Source organism: Crassostrea angulata, chromosome 5 (genome assembly GCF_025612915.1).
Source record: "Crassostrea angulata isolate pt1a10 chromosome 5, ASM2561291v2, whole genome shotgun sequence".
In the NCBI taxonomy this organism is placed as follows: Eukaryota; Metazoa; Mollusca; class Bivalvia; order Ostreida; family Ostreidae; genus Magallana; species Magallana angulata.
In genome coordinates this window covers 52,254,525-52,271,245 of record NC_069115.1, presented here as the reverse complement: position 1 = coordinate 52,271,245, position 16,721 = coordinate 52,254,525, and the positions used below count along the sequence as shown (strand labels likewise).

Here is a 16,721-nt window from a genome sequence, read left to right as displayed (position 1 = left end):
GACGGGAGTTGATTTTATCGATTATTATTAATTTTAAAGTCAACGATATGTTATTTTGCATGGGAAGTAGTTTCTAATCTGTATTTGAATTACGCACATTTTTATAATATGAATTCTCGAACTTTACCGACAAGAATTTCGAGAAAACCACATATGAATCATGTAAATCTCAGACGAACAGAGAGTCTCTCTTAGTAGTCAGAGATTAAGATTTTAAGATAGAATTAATTCCATCAAACTATGTATCAGTAATCGAAATATTTTTAAAAATTGTACACATGTCTGGATCCAAGCAATACTGAACCGAAAGTGAAACAGTGTTTGGACCTAAGCACAAATCATCACCGCTGACAAGACTTAGATATTGAAAATATAACAGATAAATTCGGTGTACTGTATGCTGAACCATAGTTTTTTAAGGAAACGTAATTATAAATACCTTGAAATCAGTCAGATTTTAAATAGTACAAATAATTTAGATATTTTTTGTAGTCGTATGTATTCCTACGCCATCAGAGATCAATTTAGTCTCGTTTAACCAGACGCTCGGCTGTCTCCGTTAATCTCCGACTACCAAGAGATCTCTGTTCGTCTGAGATTTACGGATACAGCCGAGCGTCAGGTTGAACGAGACTAAATTGATCTCTGATGGCGTAGGAATACATACGACTACAAAAAATATCTAAATTATTTGTACTATTTAAAATCTGACTGATTTCAAGGTATTTATAATTACGTTTTCTTAAAAAAATATGGTTCAGCATACAGTACACCGAATTTATCTGTTATATTTTCAATATCTAAGTCTTGTCAGCGGTGATGATTTGTGCTTAGGTCCAAACACTGTTTCACTTTCGGTTTGCCAGAGTAACTGCATAGGAGAGTTGATTAAAATCAACTCCCAAAAACGGATCAAAGTGACATGCCATACATGAAGGGGTCCTTATGGTGTTCTTTTGATTTTTTCTATTCATTAGAATAAATTGTCATCAAACACTACCTATTATATTGCACAGTGTGAAACTGTGTTTGTGAAAACGTGTTTTTTAACATCTACAATTTAGACAACCCGCGTTTCCGTTTCCTGTATGTACACAATAACAAAAGTAGCATGACACATCCTTTTCCCGACAATTGCTCTCTGCTGCAGCGCTATTTATCTTTTACCTGTGATGCGTAAACGCAATTTTTGCTATGGTAGTTTTTCGTGTTTACATACTTGGAGTGGCTTATCTGAGCGGAAGGCCGGGAGAATATTGATAACGTTCAAAATACAAGTTGTACAGCACTGCACAACTGAGAGAGGCGAGAGTTACGTAAACCCATCTACGTACAACAAACAGTCACCGGAACTCAGCTGGACAGAGAAAGCACTTGTAAACGCAATATTACACGCGAAGGGATTTCGCAGTACACAGTACTGCACGTGTTAATCCACATAATTACAGTGATTGTTATAAGACATGGCAACTAACGGCAAATCCTGCGACATATGTTCCCGAATGAACTCCGTTGAACTTGCAACGTCACGATGTATCGACTGTTTTGACGACTTGTGTGAAAAATGCGCGAATAGTCACCGCGCTAACCGTTTGTCTATGGAGCACCGTGTGATGTCATTAGACGATAGCCAGGCAGTGGACTTTGTCCCCGATACGGTGGGGTTCTGCGAGAAGCATGCTGACCGGAAACTAGAAGTGTACTGCTTCGATGACGAGTTAGCCTGCTGTTTGATGTGTGCAACCACCGATCACAGAAAATGCAAAATGGTGGAAAGTTTGGAGGAATGCGCGGAAAAACAGGCAAGTGAAGATGATAAGAAAAAGTTGGAAGAGATGCTGGAAGAGTTCAATCAGGAATGTGAAGACGGCAAAAGTAGTCTTTCAAAGAACAAAGAGGGATTTGGCGCTCAGGTTGACGATATCCGCTCCCGTATTCAATCGATGAAAGAATCGGTGGTGAGATTTCTGAACGATAAAGAGGCAGAGTTTATGGAACAGCTGGTATCCTTGCAAAATGAGAAAAATGACAAATATGCAGCCAAAGTTGACAGTTTGAGCGAATTTCAGGAAAAAGTGGGTGTCGATATTAAGAAAATGAAAAACTGTACTGATAAAAACAAAGTAGCTCTATTTTTAGAGATGAAAAAAGCTGAAAAGAATCATAGAGGGTTGGTAAAAAATCTGCAGTCGCTACAAAATGATTACAAGAAAATTAGTTTGAAATTGGAGGACGCCAATTTTTTAACGCCAATTCTTTTAGAAGAGAAGCCATATGGTAAACTCGTCGTTGAAGAAACCATCGAAGAATGTACAACTAATTTCTTGAGTTCCGAGTTAGTTCAATTCCATGTCTTGGCCAAATCTGGATGCCGAATGACGGACGTAGAAGCAATCGGAGATGATCATGTTCTTGCTGTTTGTGACAATCATAACAAAATCTACCTCTTTTCCATAACCCAAGGTTTTATCACTGCGTGTTCGTTGGCTGGTAAACCATGGGCCATGACACAAATAGACCCAATGTCGGTTGCAATAACGATTCGAGCACCTCAGCCGGGCATAGAGATAGTGGATTTGAGGAGGGACAAAAGTTGCACCTTGACTTCGAATGAAATTATCAAACTCTCGTTTAAACCTAACGGAATTGCCTTTGACCGCGGTGGGTTTATTGTATCATCAACAGATGGGCTGCTCCGGCATGTTGACGAGAGCGGCTCCGCTCTCCATACAGTATCGGTCACAAAGGGATACGTATACGGGCTCTGCTTCCATTCAAGACGTATCATTTACTCTCATCATGTGGACAAGGGAAAAGTTTACGCTCTGTTTGACGACAAATTGGGTACACAAGAGTTTACATTCGAACACGAAGATTTGAGTTACCCTTTGGGAGTGACGTGTGATTCTCGCGGTAATGTTTACGTGGTGGGGTGTAGCACTAACAATGTGTTACAGCTTAACTCAGAGGGAACATTTGTGAGACAGGTCCTTTCTAGGGATAAAGATGACGCCATTTCTAATCCAATGGGAATCCGTGTGACAACCATGGGATCATCGCCAAAACTTCTGTTAACTTGTCAAAACGAGATCAGAATATATGATTTTGACTCTCAATGACATTGTCATAATTATGTTCTTAGTAGGATAGCCTGTACCTACAAGTTATGTTTACTAGATGTAATCAATTTATGTATCTCTAGTCCTTTTGATTTGTAAAAGTATGAGTTTTTGTTGAAAGTACATGTATATCTGGCTGGGAAAATACCCTTGTTACAGATCTTTCGGTTTTTGTACTGTGTGTTCATATAAAAAAAGCAAGCTACACGGCTTTTAAAATTGTTATTAATGTAGTTTGATTTGGAAGATAATAATATTTCAATTACATGTATTGTGTCTTTGCATCAGTTTTTTGTTCTTGAATAAAGCAGAAAGGTACGAGGAAGAGATAACTGAAAGCATTGCTAAGTACAGTACAATCTACTCAATAACGATGTATGATTTTTCCCTCTCCCATATTTTCCTGAGTTTGGCGTCCAACAGGACTGGCGTTCACGACAATCGTACATGAATAACTCACGAATCATATATATGGAACGAGAAATCGGCCAAAGGATCAAATGTGGTGTTCGATTGCTACCACGATTTAATGGCTATTTGAAATATGAAGCATCGTAAATAATATCAACATAGTTTTATGTTAAAGTTTTGTTCAAAGACTGCTTGGGAAAGGAATTCTAATTTCCATACGATAGTTACTAAAATGTGTAATCAGATAATTAACTGCATGCCTTGGAAATTGAAAAAAAATTGGAAGCTCAATGTGCAAGACAAGAATAAAATTCATACATCGAATCAAAAAAAAATCCATAGCAAATTTAAAGTTTGATATCTAATTTGGTAATTTATTTGTGGTTTATCATAAAGGATTATAGGTATATACATGTATAATAGAGTTATATAAAAGATCGTATTTTTATCTTCCATACACAGCTAAAATGTGTGTTGCTCTAATTTCGTGCCTACTTCACAGCCATGCTAATTTGTTTTTAATGTATGAAACCAACTATGTCTATACATTCTTAATTTGATGTCATTCATATTGACTGCGTAATATAACTGAAATTACTGTTGATCATTTACAATTGTAAGAGTTCATAAGAAATTCGAACTAAAACTTTTCAAAAATAAGACGAAACAGGCTGATTCATTTTTCATATGGCGTAAAACCTGTGTTCAAGGATTTTAACCATGTACAATAAAGGTATTTCATTTAGGATTGGAGAAAACTGGTACTTTTTATATTTGATTCAAGATCCTTTAAAACAAATACAGATTCTGAAACAAACATTCAGGGAACGGAAACATAAGTATATAAAATCGGTAGAATGTATGAATTTTTATATAGTCCATCATATGTTGACATTAAATCATTTCTCAAAGAGGTACGATCCGATGTTTTAATGTTTTTAAAGTTATATTTCTTGTTATCTTTTTCGTTATATTTATTAGAACTATGATGAAAATAAATAATAACGTAAAAGGAACCAAAAAAACGACTTTGCTATTCATTTGAAACTGAACCAGTATATGCGAATATTCGAGATTTATCGCAAATTAAGATTAACCATGTTTACGTGAACATGCTTAGTATGCTCTTTCCGGGCACGTAACATTAATGTAACTAGGCAAAGGATTGAGGAGCCAATCGCGTTAATTTTCAAAAAAATGAAGGTTCGAGGCTATTTGTTCCTGTAACGAGAGGCCCACAGTCTGTAAATGGACCTGTCAGGGAGTTCGTGTTAAGAATTGCAAGCTTCATTTTTGAGTCTAAACCCTAACCGAGACTCATCTGACTGTTACCATGCTTTCGTTATTTAATGTTTGCAAATATTAATTTATAAGGGGGCGGGGGTCAAGAGGCGAAGAAATTATAATCTCAGATTATCTAAAACCTAGATTCAGGAGCCAAATTAGAGTAAACTAAGGGGTCATTAATTTCACAATATAGGTAGAGAGTTTAATGGACAATGTTACACCATAACCATGCATTCAACCTCCCCCCCCCCCCCCCCCCAACATCACCGCCAGGATGTGGAAGAAGAAAAGACAGGATTTTCTAAGATTAAATACATTTTTCATAATTATGAACTAGCTTTTTTCTTTAATATATATAGGAATAGGGAAGATTTCAAGATTTTGTTCTTTACAAAATGGCCATATTGGCCCCGCCCAAGGGCCTGAACCTTCCGAGTCAGGGGCCAAAAATTTCACAATTTAGGGATAGGGTTTTATGAACATCATAACCATGCATTTACTGTTTACTGAGCGAATTTCATATCTGCAAAAATACCTCTTTTAACACAATTACATGTACAACGGGGCGATTTGAAGATGGGACGAAATGCCGTTTGCAAGTGTAGAAGGGCGAAAATAACACAGGCGAACATAACCCTGTATACCGTAATTTTTCTCAAATTTATATGGGAGTAGAGAAGATATTGCAAGATTTAAAACATTTTCACTATATACTAGTAGCAATATTGCCACGCCCTAAGGCCACAGAACCCCTGTCAAGGGGTTCTGAATTTGACAATTTTGGTAGAGGGCTTCATGGATACCATAAAAATGCATTCATTTTTTTTCCATCGTCGGTGACCCACGTGTGATTCACATCGATTCTCTCCATCATCACGTTTGAGGAAACTTGTGGACTAAAACCGTGGTTTGCGACGATGTTTTTTTCACGTGAGAGAGCAAAGAAGAGCTTTAAAAATTTGGCCATGTTTTGCATATTTGGCCCTGCCCATGAGGCCCTAGGGGGCGGGGGTAAGGTAATAAATTTCACAATTTAAATTTCAAACTAAAAACGGTAACAGTTAGCCTTGTAGTATTCAAAAAGAAGTTAAAATAAAAAAGTTTATGGACGATGCACAAGATACATCGACGGATAAAGATTAATGGTAAAAGGTCCCCGGAGAGGCCTAGGTGGCCTAATAAACGTCCTCCCTAAGATAGTATAATAATGTTATTATGATACTTCTCGGTGAATTACGAGTATGTTTGCTCCTGTTGCCTCCTGACCGCCTCTCAAGGTACATGTTACAATAAAAAAGAATACAATTAATTACCATATTATATTTATTAAAACCATTCTCAACATATGTTAAACAAACATCACTCAAAACTGGCAGAGTCAACAATGTGATGTAAGACTGGTCTGGCTGTCCTGTAAAATGAACCACGAATTTCTACTAGTACTACCTAATATACTTTGATTAAAAGTTAATATAACGATCACATATTGCACTATAACTTGTACAGATGTCTTTGTAAGAAAGAATTCATCACTTGACTTGAAAAATGTACAATAAATATCTGTTCATTTAATAAATGCGGTTAAACATTATGCAAAAAATATTGTGTAAAAAAAGGTCAGTATATATAAAAACAAAATAAATGTGGGAGAGAGTCCTCATATAAAAGTAACACCACAACACAAATGCAGGGATTTATCATTTCTCACCAAATTCAGTTAGTACTTTGTTATTTTTCTTTTTAGAAAAATTATATAACTCATTTCAGTATCTCATTTGTAAAAAAGAATTGACAAAGAATTTACAATTAATTGTAAATATACATGTATCCATGTTTTTCTTAAACAATGAAAGGATTTCTGACATTAGTTTGAAACTTGCAGGCAAATTCCCAAGTTTTAACGAAATTCTAAAAGATTGCTCAGCAACCGTTTTTTCAATCTGGAATAATTTCTTGAATTTGAGTTTAAATTCTACACTGATTGGCAAGCGATGTTAAACTTATGACTTCATTTCTTGTCACGTGTAATTGTCATAGAGTTGCAGGTCGAGTTTGACGACTACTTCCCCTGACGACACCTCGTGCAATAAAAGGCGTTTTGTGATTGGTCCTTTCCGTGTCCGAGACTCTGTCAAGATGTCGTTTACTCTCATTTCTGTACGTCCAAGAAAGTCTGGAGAGAAAAGTTATATATTGCATTATAAAACCAAAAAAAATTACAGGTGATGAATTTTATTGACTTTTAGAACCTACCGGGTAATGCATTACAAGCAGTTCAATACGTGGTTAATTTACATAATTATTTCCATGTAAATTAACCATTAGAGTTATAACTTTAATCCCACATGCGCTTCTCATCATTAAGTCACCACGCAAACAGTAATGTAAAAGCTTGGCAGTACATATTGTAAGTATACAATTTAATATGTATATTAAGAATGTTGTTTTTGAGTTGTGTCTCTACACAGTTCTGTTCCTTTTTTCCCAAGAAGGGTATTAATTTTTACTTTAAATGCATTGTATAGTCTGAGAACAATTTGATAAAAAAAAAAACCTGCAACTATATGTCACATGATTCAGGAGACTTTAGATAGAAACTAGCTATTGACCAACATCTGACCTTATTATATCTACTAAAATACACAATGCAGAGGTAACTACAGAGGGACATGGTTAATGTGAATACACCTAAAATGAATTCTGTTATAGTGTGAAGTAAATTAAATTAACTCTAAAAAAAAAAAGTTTATTAACAAATCAATTTATATTTAAAATTAATCAAAATTGTTCATACATGACACTTTGCTTTAAGCTATAAGCAAGTTTTACTGTAATACATTCAATAAATACATCAGATGACTATTTAATGGCTGCCCATCAGTAAAACCTCTTACCGTTAGGTGAAAACAGGTCTCGGTCAAACACCGTGATACACAGAACATCCTGTTCCAGGTCCTTGATTGTGAACTGCATGGACGCATTCCATCTCGGGTTCAAGGTCGCTTGGATGACCTTGGTTTTGTGTTCCTGGACCCCCATGCTCACTTCACAGTACGGATCACTTTTTCCTGATTTGATAGAATTTTTAACATTTGAACCAACAGTTTAAATTTTCAATAACACAACTAAAAAAATATAAATTTCAAAATCAATTATATGATCTTCTATATAAAATTTTATCTTAAACAGTTTTTTAAATTTTTTTATAAAATTTCATTTATTAATAAACAAGCAAATTAACTGGCATTGTTGATATGATATGCATTGCAATTGTTAGAATCAAAAAGAACAAAAGGTAGATGTGCAGCACTGAAGTTTTGTGACCGCATTAAGGATACCACTTTTGCTGATCGTTTTACCATTGACATCACTGGCCTGTAAATCACAACCTTCCAGTAACACAACCAGCAGCCGACCCACGCCGTTTATCTTGCGCACTGCATTATGGGTAGTCAACATCATGCACAAGAAAGGAAAACAAAAAGAAAGAAAAAATCTTCAGATTTAATCTTCCAACATGTAAGACATGCACTAAACAAGGTCTAAAGCAACTTAAAGGCTAGCTATAACAAATGCAGGAGGATGCTCTGCAGACTTTCAGGGTGCAAGCAGTGTTAATGTGGGGGAACATTGGTTTGTAAACTTGCCATCAGAAATCTTCTTAACTTCAAAATGCTGAATATCTTTCTTTTACAGAGTTAAGTTAAATTGTTATTTTTTTTCTCAAATAAATACATATAAACACCAATTTCTTGTATTTCATTTTGTTTTTAAATTTTGATAATTTTTTAAGAATATTTGAACAGGTCCAAAATAAAAAGATACAGCAGTTGAGAAATATTTCCTCTGTGTACAACTTAACATCCTCCTAACACAATTATATATGTTCTACATGTTTTCTAAAAATGTAACTAACATTCAAAGCTCAACAAAGAATTTATTCTTTCATCTACATGACTGTATCTATAAAATGGTAAAATCAAACTTGATCGATATGCGTATCAAAGTGAACATATTTGCAATATGATCGAATTTTTGTGCATGTGGCACCATTAAAAGTTTTATTGTATACATGTACATAGTCATGATTATGGCAAATGCATTTTTATAAAAGTTGTGAATGATTCTATAACTGTTTTTTTAACACATCTCATGAAGTTCACACAAGCTATTCATTCTTATTTAAGAACTAATCGTATTTTTACACATGTATACAATCTGTATCTATCATGCACACAAAAAAAGAAATTGTTCATTTCTCTGAAAAAAGATATTATAATCAAAGTACAACATACAACAACACTGATCATGGCAAGCTATTGACAGTCCTACTGGGTAATTAGTGGAACCAAGCTAACAAAGGAGGGCATTCTGCTGTGATTAGTCAGACCTGACGTCAGGTTTTTGGGGCCTTACCATCAGCAGTGGGGGCAAGATTTATCCCCTCCTGGATTATCACCAAAAGCCTACCCATCATGTGAGATTTCTGTCCCACTGTTGGGTGTAGAGGCAAATAAATAGTTTTAAAACTTGTAAGCTTTTCAATTCCAATAAGTTAGAGCATAAGTTACTATAAACATAGGCTTCTGAGTGATATGTCAGTTTATAAATACATTTTTAAATATGCTATTTTTATCAGACTGAGTGTTCCTTTCTCTATATATGGTATGTGGCAAAGAGATGATTAGAAAAAAAATGATATCATTCTAAAATGCAAAATGAAAATGTTTAACATTATATTTTTTATTACATGATTAGTTTCATAACTTCATTTATATTTATATATATCCCTTAAATAATAGAAATAGTTTTCAAAGATTGTGAAAACAAAATCTCCTCTTATAAATCTGATACAAATTTAGTCTTACTCACTATGGAACAGAGAAAAAATGTGGTGAAATTAAAATATAAATTTAACTATAGTACTTGTCCTCAAATTCATATTAGAACTGATATTTGGCATTATCATGTTTTGGATGCAGTTAAAAATAAAACTTCAATATTATTTTAAATATTGACAAGTTAACAAATGGTAAGATAGGAAAGCTACCAGTAGATCCTTAAATTCACACATTAAAAATAAATAAAACTGTAAAAAGTGAAAATGTCACATAATACTCACAATTATACAGCTTTTCTCTCTTCTGTTTCTCTGTGTCAAGGAAAAGCTTGGAAGCTGCATCAATATGCCTAACCCAGGACTCTCTGAAAATAAAAACCCCAACAACTTATCACGACATCATACATATTTAAAGTGTGCAATACATTATACAAATATTGACTGGGGTTGAGGGCAACATTGATTATATTAGCCCCCGAGGGACGAAATATTGCCCGACGCGAAGCTGAGAGCAATATTGTCGTCCCAAGGAAGCTAATATAATCAATGTTGCCCGAAAACACAGTCAACATTTGTTTTGTTATACGAAAAAACAAACCAAAATTTAAGAAAGTAATTGAAAACAGATCGCCGTAATTTTCCCAGCTCAACAAAGAATTCACGAATTCAATTTTGTGCAAAGTTCATTTCCAAAATGTCCTCAGCATCAAACCGTCACTGGTGATATTCCGCCGACCGTAAGAATTAACATACAGATGTTCTACCTGATTTTGCTTCACAGTAATTCGCAAATCCTTATATCCGTTATGATAGCAAACTGTTGCATTGCACGTCCATTGTTTACTTGCCTTGACTGACTGTCTATTATGACGTCACCTTGTTTGGAGTCGCGAAGAATTATTTACGTCATCATTTACGAATCAACAAATCAGAGGCGATTATTTGAAATAGAGGGAATGTTCTCTAGATATTATTCCTAGCCGGTCAATATCAAAAAAAAATTGACCGGTCAATATTTTTCGGACGAGCTAATATTACAATTATTGACTATTCGTCAATATAGAGTTATATAGTGAGAATATACTAATGAATATAACAAAATAAAATATTTCTACTGTCTTGAAATGTCCCACTTTTTTTTTGCAAATTTAGGTATAACCACAACCATGATCCTTTCTGTTTGCTTCTGACGCTCTTGAGCTATTTACCTTTCAGTGAGATTAGGGGCCTTTAAGTTGTAGACTCGGTCCACATGGGACACCTGAAACAGACAGTCATTGTCGTCCTCCCCTAACCGACGCACCATCACCTCATTCAGGAATATGGGCTGTATCAAAAAAAGTAAAACATTAATCATTTAGTAATATACAAATCACTTTTGAAGTGTTTCACTTTACATGTACTTGTACATTGAATCTCTCTAAATAAAATCTTAGCTCATTCAAAGTTGACTGTTTCATGTTTCATAATATTTTTACTGGTAGATAATCATTTCAAAATGAAATTATTTGCTAGGTTTCTTAATATTTGGTTCAAATCCTTTGCTAACATGCACATACAACATTTTATGGTCATTTTGTTCATTCAAAATAAACATTATATAAATATGTATATAAATGTACAAGTATTTCTATTATGTAGTTATTCATTTTATACAATACATTTAATCTAAATGTTACCTGCAATACTTTTTTTCCCTACTCTAATCTTCATACACTAAAATAACTTTCAAGATCATGCATTCCTATCTTAAAATTCTACATCTTTACACATACTTGATCTCTCTTTAACATTAATATCATGCTCACTATTCATCTATCCCACACTTAGACTTACACTTTTATAAAATGTTAATCTATACATCTAGACTCACACTTTAATTTATATACTTTTACTCTAAAAACTTAATACACGTTTATACATCTATTGAGCCTTAGTTTTGGCATCAAACAAAGAGTTTAAGATAGCACTGAGCTATACAGTTAATCTATATACCTTAACTAAAACTTTTATACACTGTTAATCTATACACTTACACTTTTATATACCTTGACTAAAACTTTTAAACACTGTTACTCTATACACTTACACTTTTATATACCTTGACTAAAACTTTTATACACTGTTAATCTATACACTTACACTTTTATATACCTTGACTAAAACTTTTAAACACTGTTACTCTATACACTTACACTTTTATATACCTTGACTAAAACTTTCATACTCTGTTAATCTATACACTTTGACTTACACTTTTTTATACATCCTGTACTGAGCCTTTCTTTTTATAATCAAACAGGAGTTTGAGGTAGCACTACAAAGCTATATCGTTTATCTATATAAAGTTTTACCTAGACAACCACATTTATACACCATTAATTTATATACTTTAACATACATTTTTACACACAATTAAGCTATACACCTACACTTCTATACACTCTAAATCTATGCATTTACACTTTATACACTATTCATATGCACACTTACACTTTTCAACACTATTAATCAATACACCTTTACTTACACATATAAATTATACATTTTTAATCTATACACTTAACTTTTAATCTAAATACTTACACTTTTATACATCCTGTACTGAGCCTTAGTTTTGGCATCAAACAGGGAGTTTGAGGTAGCACTACTGAGGGGCGTGGCCAGAAGTAAGAAGTCATTGAAGAGGAAGCCAACCAACTCCTTGTGACCTTTGGCCTAAAATGAATCCAAAATGTCAACATCAAGTCAGTAGCTATCGGAAATGTATCTGTGTCTGTTTCTTAGCATTAAAGCCAAGTATGTTAGTCTCAATAAAATACATGTACTTATATTCAACATTAAAACTGTTTTAAAGAATTTATATACTTTAGTGTGTACATTTAGTATGTTTCATCAAAATTAATTTAGTTTGTTGTTACCTTATACATTGTGCCATGGTAAAGTAGTTTTCTGGGACCTAGACAATTAGTCACTGAGTTAAATATCAATCTCTGGAAAATAAAAACAACAACTTTTATTTAAATAAAACGTACATTTTTCATTTAAAAAAAGTCTGCCCTCTGATCTTCGATTTCAGGGGCATAATCTATCATATCATTTTTGTTCTTTTAGGTTAGTAATTCTGTATATAGTATAGTAATCAAAGGTAACCAGATAATAAAACACCACTCTTGTAGTTGATTACTAAATAAATTCCTTATGAAACGCAAGGAATTTATATCTGCGTAAAATCGCAAGAAGCACCCCTCGCGGATTTTAAAACCTAGCAATTATTTTCTGAGAGTTGAGAACTACAAGAAATATGGATAAATGTTCTGCGTTCGTGATTTTATATTCTCGTGATTTCACACAAAACAGCAGGATCGTGGAATTAAGTATTCGTGTTATATAAGGAATTTACAGTACATAAATACATAAAATTTAAAAGTTTTAGAATGAGGACAACCTTCCTCTGATGACACTGACCTCCTGTAGCCCCTCACACTGGACATGGTTCTGCATCCACTCCAGTTTGTCACAGTTCTCCCTCTCCCTCACCCCCTCATTCACCTGACTACACAGTTCCTCAGCCTTGGCGAGGGCATCCTCTAGATTCTGGCGGTCAGGGTGTGTTTCTGGGGTGTATTGTAGAATCTGAAATTATATTCCATTAAGTGTCAAAACCCTCAACATTTACTAACAAATGCATGGAAAAAATGGCTGACTTCTATAGCTGTGATATATGGACCATGTTACATACATGTACTAGTACTTGGTTAATCTCGAATCCTACTGATATATCTGTTAGCTACAAGAAAGCGATTTATCTTTAAATGGAGTCTTTATTGACCTACTTTCTGAATCATCAGTGGGTACTTGGTGATTCTCTGCATGGGTTTTAGCAAGAAGCTGCTTAGCGGCATACCCTTGGTTTTGGGATTTTGAACACATTTCTGTCAAAAGAAACAAAATATCAATGAAAGACACAAATTAAGAATTTAATCAACCCTCACTATATGATATGAGATCAAAACTGAAGCAGAAATAATAATGGTGAGCGAGGAGTAATTTAAAGATTTCAAATTAAAGCAAGAAAAATACTTTTGTAATGGCTGAGTAATTCACCGATTTGTACCTGTGTTCAATGTATAAAAACATGTGGTTACCTTTTGGATTTCTTTAAATTCGGAACTGTTCTCTGTGTATCTCTGAATCAATGCGGCAGCATTCAACTGACAACTACAGAACCTGATGTAAGGGGTCATGTGGGGTATCTACAAAAATAAAAGTTATTTTGCTACTGGTTCTGTAGAAATACAACCATGTAAGGTATCTATAAACTTATCAATGCTCAACAGTTTTGAAACTAGGAAAAGACTAAAATTTTAATTTGACTTGTGATTTTGTATGGGTGGATATACACACATTTTCACACAGGACGTCACCAATGATTTGGATGACCTGGCCCTTGCCACACATTTTCTTTCTGACTCTCACTGACCTGTGAACAGAAAAAACTGAAATATTCATCAGAAAACGAAATGTCAAATGAAAATTCTCATTTGATATAGGTCAGGGAACTACATGTTTTACACAGACTGTATAAAAGTCAACATATCAGAACATACATCATATCTCAAAGTTTTTCCTAGTATTTGAGATATCTAGGGTAAAATACTTAAAAATAAGTGATTATGACTTTGTCTTACAAATCATTTTGACATATCCAATGTATTCGAGATATCAGTGTTCAAGATATCAAAGTTCAACTGTATGTATTATACTTTAAAAAAAATCACTTTTTAAAAATTACATACAAGAGCAAAAAAATCCAATAAAAATAAAAAATACCCCAAAAACAAAACCAAAGAAAAAATAGGGCTTACTTGAGAAGTTTTGTATTGCACAGAATCAGCTCCTTCCAGTTCACAAATATCATGTCAAGTTCCTCCTGGGTCATGACCTTTGAATTGGCCATTGGTTCGTAAAATGCCTACAATTTAAGAAAAGAAACACTACTTTCAAGCAAAGGTCACTATAGAATTTTTTGTTTGAAAGGTGGATGGGAATTGATTTTATTGATTTAGCATGACAAGTAGTATTTGAATTACGCACATTTTTATAATTTGAATTCTCTGACTTTTCCGACAAGATTTTTTAGAAAACCTAATATGAACTATGTTGTGTAATATTTAAAAATAAAAATAATTCCACCAAACTATGTATCAGTAATCAAAATATTTCTAAAAAATTGTACACGTCTGGATCCAAGCAATATTGAACATTAGTCTCTCGGCTGTCTCCGTTAATTGCCGACTACCAAGAGAGACTCTCTGCTTGTTGAGATTTGCAGAGACAGCCGAGCGTCTGATTGAGCAACTACATTGTATATTGAACTCTGGCTTAGGAATACATACGACAAAAAATATCTAAATTGTTCGTACTATTTAAAAAATCTGATTATTTTCAAGGTATTCATAATTATGTTTTCTTGAAAAACAATGGTTCAGTTTACATTGCACCGAATTTATTTATTATTCTCAAAAACTGAGTCTTGTCACCGGTGATGATTTGTGCTTGCGTCCGAACACTGTTTCAGTTCCCGTTTGCCAGAGTAACTGCATAGGAGAGTTGATTAAAATCAACTCCAAAAAATTATTCTGTACGGGAACTTACGTCTAGTACTATAGACATGTCTGCCATGTACGTCTCCTCCGTGTTGATGAGCTCGTGGATGTAGTTCTGTCTCTTGCTCTCCACGGACGAGGTCTGGGCAAGCACCGCCGGGTCACTGGACCCTGAAAGGCACCATAGTGTATGTTAACTGGATAGGAACACGACTTCACAACTAATATATTGTCATGAGGAAAACTACCATATAATATTTATTAACAAGTAGACAACTGATATCAGGCAGACAACTATTATTTAAGAAGACAACTGGCTATTAGGTAGAGAACATCTAATAGTTAGATAGACAACTGATATTTGAGTAGACAACTGATATTTAGGTCGACAACTGATATCTAGGTAGCCAGACAACTAAAATTTAGGTCAACAACTGATTTCTTGCTAGACAACTAATATCAAGGTAGACAACTGATGTTTAGGAAGACAGCTGATATATATTTCCAGGTAACAATATTTCTAGAAGGATGGATTTTTATAACTGACCTCATTAACAATCTTGCCATGATAGTGCAACCTTTAACATTTCACATTTAAAAAAAAAAGACACATTGGAAACAGACTACATGAAAATATTCTTGGGGAGTGTAACTGACAATAATAATAGATTCTATAACATCCTGGTTGCTACTGGTATATTTGATGTGATCTACAAACAAAAATACAGTGTATCAAAAAGCCTGTAAAATTATCACAGCATAGGCATGTGTTTTGAAGCCACTCTGTTTCCTTGTTCAATCATTAAAGGCAAACTAGGAGTCAGAAATTAAGGCCAATATAACACTCCCTTTGAATATATCCATACATGAGATAAATGACTCGATCTAGTCAACTGATAAAAAGGGTCCAACATGTCACATAATTCCTTCCCAGTATTTGTACGTCTAAAGGCAATTGACTTCTTTACATTCTCAATAAATAGAGCTGAATAACTTCTTTCTCTTTATAATGTCATTATGTCAAGCTTATAAAGAAAAACAATGGTATACAAATTTGAAATAGCTCATTTCTACTCCAAGTCTTACCTATAATTGCACTTAATATTTCCATCTTGTTCATGAAATTTTTAAAATGATCATATACCAGTACCATGCAAACAGCGGAAGTTTCTGTTACATCATTAACAAAAAAGCAGAAATACGGCTGAACGGAATAATCATGCATGAATCATTTAATATTTGCACTACAAGTCGTCTCACTTCAAAGAATCAATTAAGCCTCCTTGTTACAGGCATGCATCCGAAAGCACTTAGTAACACACCAGAAAATTCCTAACAAGTTTAACTAGATACTAAAAACTCCATAAATTTGATTTCCTTTCAGATTTATCATGTTTTGCGAAAAAGACAACAACTGACATAAAGTTTAATTTATGATCCATGAACTTTATCAAT

At 34.0% G+C, this 16,721-nt stretch overlaps 2 protein-coding genes across 9 annotated transcripts in view; one reads left to right on the top strand and one right to left on the bottom strand.

Moving 5' to 3' along the window:
- The first annotated feature begins 1,092 nt into the window (after positions 1–1,092).
- On the top strand, positions 1,093–3,403 carry LOC128186316 (E3 ubiquitin-protein ligase TRIM71-like). The gene has a single exon (XM_052856114.1). It carries the CDS (start codon positions 1,464–1,466, stop codon positions 3,117–3,119), a length of 1,656 nt encoding a protein of 551 aa, XP_052712074.1. The 5' UTR covers positions 1,093–1,463; the 3' UTR covers positions 3,120–3,403.
- A 2,719-nt stretch (positions 3,404–6,122) lies between these two features.
- LOC128183157 (intersectin-1-like) overlaps positions 6,123–16,721 on the bottom strand; it is a 46,520-nt gene continuing 35,921 nt past the window's right edge. For 7 of the 8 annotated variants that reach the window (XM_052852048.1, XM_052852054.1, XM_052852050.1 and 4 more), the window contains 13 exons: positions 15,316–15,437; positions 14,526–14,632; positions 14,065–14,140; positions 13,806–13,913; positions 13,494–13,592; positions 13,126–13,293; positions 12,579–12,650; positions 12,244–12,375; positions 10,866–10,984; positions 9,940–10,022; positions 8,177–8,254; positions 7,712–7,885; positions 6,123–6,990 (listed from right to left, as the gene is read on the bottom strand). In XM_052852048.1, coding sequence (XP_052708008.1) covers positions 6,836–6,990; positions 7,712–7,885; positions 8,177–8,254; positions 9,940–10,022; positions 10,866–10,984; positions 12,244–12,375; positions 12,579–12,650; positions 13,126–13,293; positions 13,494–13,592; positions 13,806–13,913; positions 14,065–14,140; positions 14,526–14,632; positions 15,316–15,437 — 1,493 coding nt within the window. In that variant the 3' untranslated portion in view covers positions 6,123–6,835. Of the gene's footprint in view, positions 6,991–7,711; positions 7,886–8,176; positions 8,255–9,233; positions 9,312–9,939; positions 10,023–10,865; positions 10,985–12,243; positions 12,376–12,578; positions 12,651–13,125; positions 13,294–13,493; positions 13,593–13,805; positions 13,914–14,064; positions 14,141–14,525; positions 14,633–15,315; positions 15,438–16,721 lie in introns of all 8 variants that reach the window. The other variant, XM_052852047.1, reaches the window with a different exon arrangement.

What these genes read in the sequence shown, in the direction of transcription:
- LOC128186316 (XM_052856114.1), top strand. Translation starts at nt 1,464, where the DNA reads ATGGCAACTAACGGCAAATCCTGCGACATATGTTCCCGAATGAACTCC.